The sequence below is a fragment of the Orcinus orca genome, chromosome 8, assembly GCF_937001465.1.
Source record: "Orcinus orca chromosome 8, mOrcOrc1.1, whole genome shotgun sequence".
NCBI lineage: Eukaryota > Metazoa > Chordata > Mammalia > Artiodactyla > Delphinidae > Orcinus > Orcinus orca.
In genome coordinates this window covers 77,527,578-77,537,459 of record NC_064566.1, presented here as the reverse complement: position 1 = coordinate 77,537,459, position 9,882 = coordinate 77,527,578, and the positions used below count along the sequence as shown (strand labels likewise).

Below are 9,882 nucleotides of genomic sequence, written 5' to 3'. Positions count from 1 at the left end.
CAATATACATATTAATTTATATAATTTTCACAATAACCTATGAAGGAGTCCTATTATTTTCCCCATTTCACAGATGAGGCAACTAAGGCACAGAAAGATTATAACTAGCTCAAAGTCACACAGAAAGTAATGGCAGAATTAAAAATTCAGGCAATCTGACTGCAACCCAAAGTCTTTGTTACTATGCCATTATACCTCTCAATACAGAGAATTGCATAATCTTTCTTCAAAGGTGCATTCCCATCTTTTGCCTCTGAACGTTCATCCCAGGGCCAGGCTCAGAGCACTCTGCCACATCATGCTTCTCCACTCGGCTGAACTGCTTTCCTTCTTAGTTGTTGAAACCCCACTAGTTCTTCTATAGAAGCCAGATGAAACCCTTCCTAGACCTAGTTCACAGTGATCACTTCCATCTCTGAATTCATGTTACAATCACTGTCTATAAAAACTCTTACAGATTACGTTCTCTACTAGGTTTATAGGGAGTGTATGTTTCCCCAAAGTAAATCACACAGTGCCTTGTACAGAACTGGTACTCAGAAAGAATTATTGATTAAGAGAGGGTCCCCAGCTTGTAGGGGTCTGTGTGGTAGGCGGCCAAACTGGTAGCAAATGAACATTTTAGTTTTTGATTTTATGTTTTTTATATGAGTTAACAAAAAATCTATGTTATGACCATGTCTGGAAAATATTCATTCAATAAACAATTAATGTGCCAAAGCATTGTGCTAAGTATTAGAAGTAAAACAAACTCTCTCTCCTGAGCTGTATACCTAAATTTCCAGCCGCCTTCCAGATACAATCACAGGTTCAAATCCAAGATCATCATCCTTACCCCTGCAACTCAGAAACACATATTCCAAACTTGCCCCTTCCTCAAAGTTTCAACATTTCTTTTAGGGTCTCCATCATCATTTTGGGCATACATGTCAATCACTTTTTCCATTAAAAAAATATAAGTTATATATTCATTTTACTAGGGTAACAAGGAGACAGTACTAAGGCATCCTGTGCTTTACTCTTTTGCCAACTTAATAATACCATCAGGACAACCCTCTTTGTTTACATGTAGTTCTTGTATTAGCTGTGGGGGCAGCTCAGTTTTAATTTATTACGTGATAAAAGAGTTTACAATTATGTTCAGAACACTATTTTTTTATTGAGGATTTTAAGTGGGACAAATGAATTAAAGGAATTGTTATGTTTTCCACAGCTCCAGAGATGTAAACCTTTATGCAGTGAAGAAACGTGACTAAGTGAAACTCAAATTTTAAAAGCTAATGATTCATATTAATGATCAGTGGTTAGAGATGTTTAGTTTTCTGTCACAATTTCAATCCAGAATTAATTTGGTTCTAAAATAAAATAAATGGAAAATTGAGGACTCACTTGAATCTTAACGCAACAAATATGAACTAGATTTTTAGTTCTTTGTAATTTTCTGTAAAAATTCCATAACTGTATTGGTGTAGATTATGCTAGGGATGAAATTTGGTTCCTGTGTTAGTATTCCAGATAAATTTAAAGAAAGGCATCTTGGTATTTGTTTTCTTTTGCTCTAAGCAGCTTCTTTATATTTTACTTGAATTAACTTGCAAAGTAAATGTTTATCCATAAATCAGTATTAAAATTAAAAACTGGTAAATAGGTAATAAAAAGTTATCTAAATATAGATAATCTGAAAAAAACATTAAGACATTTCCCCCACGCCATAACAGTGGTATAAAACATGAACATGACGCATGATAGGATCCACAATAAAGTAAGAAAATGTTTGTTCGTGACTCTTTGTTGAAGGGTAGCACATACCAACAGAATCCTGAAAAAGATAAACCCAAATTATTTAGTATACAACTACATTTAAATAATAATCAACATATTTAGCTATTATATATTTTGTGGTAAAATGTCATGAAACATATATCAAATCTTTGACAATAAATTGGCAGTTAATTACTATTTTAAAATATTTGTGGGCAGCACAGTCTACTTACTATGCTAACAATACATATGTACTATGCAAACATGCATAATTCTTGACCTTAAGGAATTTATAGTCCAAAGTAAATTCTATCTTTGAAAAAAGTCCTAATATTGCAAAAATTTATTTTGCATTTTTCCTCTATCTTTGCTTTTTTCAGAACATGGTCTATACATACTATGCGGGCTGGGACTATGTTTCTTTTGTTTATCACTGGGCTCTAGTCCCGCACAGTAGCTGATACACAGTAGGTATTCAAAAGATAATTGTTAAATGATTGAATACAGATACTTAGGAACTGCTTCATATGTATTAACAATCTTTTGTGTGATACTAAAATTCAAGTATCAGATTCTGTGATATAAAGACATTTATGTCATTCTTACTTATTTGCCCCCAAATTATCATTTGACAGGCTAAAGAACTGTGTTCTACCTCATCTGAGCCACAGATTTAGCTCTAAAATAAGAAAGAACTATTATTAGACATGGATAACAGAAAAGAAGCCGGGGAAAAATGTTCATACTTTCTCCAAATAAAAGCATACCTTATCAACTTTTAATTTTAACAGAAAACTATTTAGTTTATGTTAACTATGTTCTGTATATACAGGTATATGTTCTGTTAGCTATTCCTCTCTGAGGTTTAACATCGTCCTAGTTGCTATCTCCAGTTATTACAATCCTCTTAATAACAAATAATTAGATGGGTTGGTTGCACATTTCCCCTCAACACTTACATATGCTGTAACTTTAAAGACAGAAGAGGTAATTCGTATTTTCTTGGTTTGAGGATTCTTTCGAACACTAAAATAGGGAGGAAAAGGGAACATTTTAAAATATAACAAGCACTGGCATAATACATTTAAGATGTTGATCCCTTTTAGTATTCAGGTGTTCTTATCCATATATAACATGGAAATACAGAATATCCAATTAAGTGGTTTGAAAAGAATGGCATCTGTGGTTTCATCAAAGGATAGGGCAACGTTAACTGAATTGAAATTGCAAAAAATTGAATTTTACAGTTAGAGGGTTTGAGGTCAGTTTGAGACTCAGATGATGAAAAGACTCCTAGGCCAGAGACAATTACTGGAAAAACGAGAATTGGTTAAAGTCAGACTGAAGTGTAAACAGCCGTAAGGGGTAGATAAAAACATACTAAACTTGAAGAATTAAACAGGCTGAACATAAATGACAGTTCTGCCACTGATTTGTTATTTCACTTTAGGCAAGATTAACCTTTCTGAACCTCAACTTTCTCATATGCAGACTGGGTAGGATATGGTTCCCTTTAGGATTATATGAGAATTAGGTGGAGTAATGTATATGAAAACTATTTATTAAATTATTTATTACTAAATTATATTCTATTAAAATCACTTTCTCTCATAGCTCTCTTTCAGTTATTCTCCCTACAAAAGATAATCTGTAGCAATATATAGTGAGGAAGCAAACTGAGGATTGAGGAAATAAGCTACAGATATATATTTATACATTAATTCATATATAAATATATGCACATATTTATAATGCTTTACAATTTGCAAAATACCTTTATATACTTTACCTCATGTAAAGATCACACAACTCAGTGAGGTAGGCATTATTTTGCCAATTTTACAGATAATAGAAATAGAGCAGTTAAATGATACATTTCAGACATTCCAACTAAAAGTGGTATGTCTGGGAATAGAATTTAGGTGATATAGAGTCCAGTTTTCTTTCCCTACACCTCACCTGTTTATCTTATACCTACTCTAAATTCATATACATCAAAGGTATTGTCCATGTGTTACATGTGAAGGTTAAATTTAAAGGAAGATATCCCTCTTCTTCACTTTATCAGGTAAAAGTACTTCTTTCCCTTCACTACATATGTAAAGAAATGGGGAGAAAGAGAGAGGAGGAGGAAGAAGGGGGACTCTGTGGGAGGGTGTGCATGCATGTGTGTTTGGCTTGTGCACCTGTTAGAGATGACCAGATGCAAGCCATTTCAGGGTTTAGGGTTCAAGATTCTTAGGCAGTTTTCATCTTTAAAACATTTCATTCAAATTTAAACCCAGGAATCATGCAATTAAATTGATTTCCATATATTTCTATAACATAAGTTGAGGTCATTTTCTTTTATTTCTCTAATGTGTAAGATACACTGCTGGAAAGTTGGAGACTACATTTAAAATTTCATGCTTATCTGAGAGAAGACTATCACCACTACATATAAAACGTTTGCATACACCTGTATGACCACCCAGATCAAAATACAGAACATATCTATGGTTATATCTAATTTTAAATACTGATCTGGAGGTGGTTATATGGGTGTAAACATATATAAAAATTCACTGAACTTATGTACACTACGATTTGTTCAGTTTACTGTATGTAAATTACTCCTCAGTTTAAAAAAAAAGAGCTCCTGTAAAAGTTTGTGCTTATCAAATAAACTTAGAGGAAATTTAGTATTTGATACTTCACATAGTAATCACTTAACACATACAAACACATACCATAGGTGTATTATTTTTAAAAAGAAACTACATTTGTACATTATTAGGAGTTGGTTCCTAATGGAAATAAATCATATTATTCCATTTTATTACTGCTGATCCTGTATTACTGTTACTTTAAAATATCTCTAAGACAATTTGTCTAGTTTTTTATAGGTCAAGCAAAGTATATTATCACCTGTCCTATATCTCATAAGAAAAAAAGAAAAGGAAATGTGAAGTGATATTCATTTGTGCCCTAGGGTGTTCTACTAATAATTGCATTATAACAGATTTTTGGCAGTCACTAATTCACTCTTCAGGTAACCATAGTTTTTAAGGATGCTGGAACATAATTTCCATGTAGTGTTTTTAAAAAGTATGATTGTATTAATGGTTTAGAAATAGTGTAATGATTGGTTTCTTATCAATATCATTTGTGCTAATTTCTGAGCATCAGTCCCATATTGACTCTAAACGTTATGGTGTACAGACCATTCTAACTAACTCTGCTCATTTTAAGACACAAGGGCCCCACCGTTTAATTAGCATCTGAAGGGCATAATCTAAGACTCTCAGTTCAAATCATAAAATTTGGGGCAGATATGTACTTTGGAGAACGTCTCCTAAAACTTTGGCAAAAGCATGTGTTTAATGTCTAAAGTAGGAAAGACACAGACACCGTTAGTAACTATAGAATTATTTTTGAGATGCAATGAAACAATTGATCATTTGCTCTCCAAGAAAATGGTTTTGAAGTATTGCCTATGCGATTTAAAGGGACCATAATCCTTGAAAATAAGGCATTTTCCAAAACCTTTAAAAGATGTCTTTTATAGGACTTGTAATAATGGATGAGGGAGAAAATATCTTAAGAATGTTTTTACCTTTTTGTTTGAGTCAGAGACCCCTAAAATCAGGCTCTGTAATGTGCCCTCAATATCTACAAACATAAGGGATGTACTTCTTTGCTAGAATGAATCAGGGACAATGTTTATCTGCAAGTGCAGGTTAGATAATGTAAGGTAGCTACTGCATGTTTAATTAGAAAGATAGCAAACATTTTTCTAAAGCATGTAAAAACACCTAAAACTCAAGTAAAGGAACAGGAAAAAACATCCGTCTTGGTTAAGTTAGCTTGTACAAATGACTTGATTAGATACATGGCTCAGAATTCTGAGAAATTACTGATGATACTTCAAGTTCCACTTGTGCTTCCTCTACTTATACACCCCTTGATAAATGGTATGTTGAACCAACCTGTATCTTTACCTTAACCAACTGACACAGCATCTGACCCAAATCAGCACGACTAATATTAGAAAAGCCCCATGTAGTGCATATGATAAGCAAACCAACATAGCTCCTAAGGGATTTTGAGGTCATTTAACGCATTCATTTGCTTTGTGTTGGCACCTAAGCCATCTCAAGCAAATATTTATTCTAATAATTTTCTACTGAAGTTGCTTTGGGAAGACAATTTCACATCCTCTCCTCATTCAGCAAGGAAATTCATAAGCATGCTTAACTTGGATCATCGAGAGAAATATTTAATGGGTCTCAGAGAAAAGTAATGCTGTAACTGGGCTGGTCTCCTTCCCAGTCTCCCCTAGAATGACAGACTTGTGATGCATCGTCCCTGAATTGGGAAAAGACTGCCCCTCTCTTTGCTGGCCCTTGTGGACTTGACTCCATCAAGACGTCCCTGATTGCTCACACCCACACTGACAATTTTTTCTTTTGAACTTCCAGGGTTTTTATTACAGTATAAAGAGCTGTAAATATTTGCCTATAATAACTGAACATTTGATTATATAAAAAAATGTTTACTTATAAAATATTTTAAACAATTACTTTACTATTATTTACTATGTTAACTTGTAATTTCCTTAAGGTCAGAGACTGCCTGATGCCTCCTCTTGCACTCTTTAGTGCTTGGTCGAGTTCAGTGCCCAATGTTAACACTTGCTGGTTGCCTGATTAAGTGATTCCATGGACACAATTCTTATCCTTTCTGTAAGATGTCATGAATTTTGGATACTCATTTTATGAGTGGTCATACTCTTTGAGTCATACTTTTTCTTAGCACCCAAAAAGTATAGAAGAGTATCACAAGTGATGATTCAGGGAAGGGAATGTTGGAAAAAATAGCAGTTTCTTCAATGTTTAGGTTCTAAAGTTATTTCTATTTCAAATATCTCTAATAGAATCTCTTCCTCTACAGCACATGGTAGTGAGGAATTCCACAGGTTCATGTGGTTGATGAGGTACAACACTGTGGTGGCTGTGGTGTGTGTGTTTGTGTGTGTGTGGGGTGTGTGTGTGTGTGTGTGTGTGGTGTGTGTGTGTGTGTTTAGGGTACACCGAGGAGTATCTAGCAGGAGTGCTAGAAGCAGTCTTGTAAGTTTTCATGAGCTGCAAATGATAAGAACAGAATATGTTTGATGTAGGTATGTGCATGTTATTTCTGAAATTCTGTTTCTATAATTTCTCTTCCAACAATCTTTATGTATTGACACAATAACTTTTTCATAAATATCAGAGACAGATTATAGAAATACTTTTCTGTTTTTAAAACTATATCAAAAATAAACTCAGTAGAATAACTGAATCATGCAGTTTGTTGTATAGCTGCTGTATGACACATGTAATGGATATGAGAATTGAGGTGTTGAGGATAAGTAAAGTAACAATCAAGAGTTTGATGAGAGGGGCTTCCCTGGTGGTGCAGTGGTTGAGGGTCCGCCTGCCGATGCAGGGGACATGGGTTCATGCCCCGGTCTGGGAGGATCACACATGCCGCAGAGCGGCTGGGCCTGTGAGCCATGGCCACTGAGCCTGCACGTCCGGAGCCTGTGCTCCGCAACGGGAGAGGTCACAACAGTGAGAGGCCCGCGTAGCGCAAAAAAGAAAAAAAAAAAAAAAAGAGTTTGATGAGAATCTAATTCTGTTGTTTTCCTATTAAAGTAAAATTGTGGGGCTTCCCTGATGGCACAGCGGTTAAGAATCCGCCTGCCAATGCAGGGGACACAGGTTCAAGCCCTGGTCCAGGAAGATCCCACATGCCGCGGAGCAACTAAGCCCATGAGCCACAACTACTGAGCCTGCGCTCTAGAGCACGCGAGCCACGACTACTGAGCCTGCGTGCCGCAACTACTGAAGCCTACGCACCTAGAGCCCGTGCTCCGCAACAAGAGAAGCTACCGCAATGAGAAGCCCGTGCACTGCAACAAAGAGTAGCCCCCAGTTGCTGCAACTAGAGAAAGCCTGCACGCAGCAACGAAGACTCAACGCAGCCAAGAATAAAATAAATAAATAAATAAATAAATAAATAAATAAATAAATATTTTTAAAAAAGTAAAATTGTGTAACTAAACTCTGGGAACTTTTGCTTTTACTTGTTCCTATCCCCTTTGCCTATAAAGATGATCCAATATCTTCATCATTGAAAAACCCAACTAAAGAATGTTCACTCCAGTTAAAATAAAAGCATAAATAAAAGATTTGTAAAGTCTTTATCCTCACTTGGTCTTCAAAAAGGAAAAAAAAAAAAAAGCCCTAGTGGAATACCTAAAACAAATTTAGGATTAATTTTGAAAAGATTAACACTTAGGTGAAAATTCTTCTACCTCTTTAGAACAAAGGTAATAATTTTTTTTACTATTATATTCATCAATATTAGTCAAGCAAGAAGGCCTAGGGATAAAAGGGAGACCTGGAAGAAGGCAGTTGCTAGTAAGGGATGGAATGGGTGACAGGTCTGGATGAGAAAACAAGGACAAGAGGCAGCTGAGAGGACTGAGGACTAAAATAGGGTCAGGGAAATCTAGAAATTTTGTAGCCTGGAAGAGAATAAGGAGGCTCTGACGAGGGGGTCAGGGTGGCACTATTTTTACTCACTTTGGTTGTTAATAGATCCACAAATAGTTGCTGGGTAATCCTACCAGAGTTAAATAAATAATTTGCTCTATTAACCAGAGATTTACATATTGTAATCAAGCAACATTACCTCACTAGATCCTTATAGATAAGCTTTGTTGTTTCCAGATATGGATTAAGTACATCTTCATATTGACAAAGGGCTCCACCAAGGCAAAGATGTTTGAAAAGACAAAACAGGAACTCTTCTCTATCTGGTTGGCTGAATACTTCATATTTTTCTGAGTCTTCCACTAGCAAAACCTATGTAAGATGATAAAATTCATCTCAATGTAACATAATTTGAGGTTCTAATTTTTATGTTTTCAAAAGTTCCAGTTTATATGTTTAAAAGTAATTTTAGACCTATTTTCAGAAGCAATCCTGAAGCAATGGAGAAAATGATCTGCGAGACCTGTGCTTATTGTCCCTCCATTCTATCATTTTATCAGGTACAGACAGTGAAAGGAATAAATCTAAACATAAGCCTTCTCTTCTGCTTTCTTTGTTCTAGTTTATATCTTTAGTAATTGTTTCAGTGCTACTGAAATTTTAGAGTTGAGTCACTGTGAATCTCATTTGGAAACAATGGGAGTATAAATAAATGGAGAAACTTCTCCATCCCATAAGGTCCATAGTCTTTGCTTCCATCAAGAGGTTAAACACAAATGGTCATTTTCTAAGCCCTTTCATAGTGTTTGGATTACTATTTTCCTTATGCCCACAGTTACACCATTTTGAACTATTCCGGTAGCTGGAGCCTCATAATCACCTCTTCTTCTGTTCTCCTCTAATAATATCACCTTACACATCACCAAGCTACATGGATGCTTGCTCTCTTGACACCTTGCTACCTCTTTCAGAAAATAGTTTGACTAGGTCTGATGTGGGGGATTTTCTTACACCATTGGGCATTACAGACAATTGCTTAATTTGTTGACTGTAGTGGACATGAACAGGTGATGAATGTATACTACAAAATATATTCCTTTTATTGAATTGCTTATAGCCCATTTACTTGAAAAAAGAATGTGAAATAGCTAATAATAAAATATGGATACAGTAAGATAAAAATAATAAAAGACAAGAGAATGTAACCAAGATATAAAGTGGGAAGAGAAAATAAAAACACATAAGGAACTCTACATGGAGAAAAGCTTTAAAAATTGTGCATGACATTTAACATTACCATACACTTAACACAAACATAAATACACATAAGAAACTCTAGATGGAAAAAAGCTATAAAAATTGTGCATAACACTTAATGCTATCACATAGGTAAAGGAAGGATATATGAGTCATATAACAATCACTGTCTAGCAGTAAGAAGTACACTGTTTATTAGGAAAATTGATTAAACTTCACATTTTATTTACCTCAATCTCAAATGAAAATCATTACAAGGTCATTATATAAGAGGCATTAAAAAGCAATAAACTCTATGGTGTTGTCTATATGTAGTTTACTTATAATGACTTGATGAAAGCTGAAG

The 9,882-nt window shown here is 34.8% G+C and overlaps 1 protein-coding gene across 1 annotated transcript in view; it reads right to left on the bottom strand.

Moving 5' to 3' along the window:
• Positions 1-1,134: 1,134 nt before the first annotated feature.
• Positions 1,135-9,882, bottom strand: part of CFAP300 (cilia and flagella associated protein 300) — a 28,411-nt gene continuing 19,663 nt past the window's right edge. Inside the window, exons 5-7 of the mRNA XM_004283352.3 lie at positions 8,479-8,651; positions 2,721-2,787; positions 1,135-1,819 (exon numbers count right to left, since the gene is read on the bottom strand). Coding sequence (XP_004283400.1) covers positions 1,691-1,819; positions 2,721-2,787; positions 8,479-8,651 — 369 coding nt within the window. The 3' untranslated portion in view covers positions 1,135-1,690. The remainder of the gene's footprint in view (positions 1,820-2,720; positions 2,788-8,478; positions 8,652-9,882) is intronic.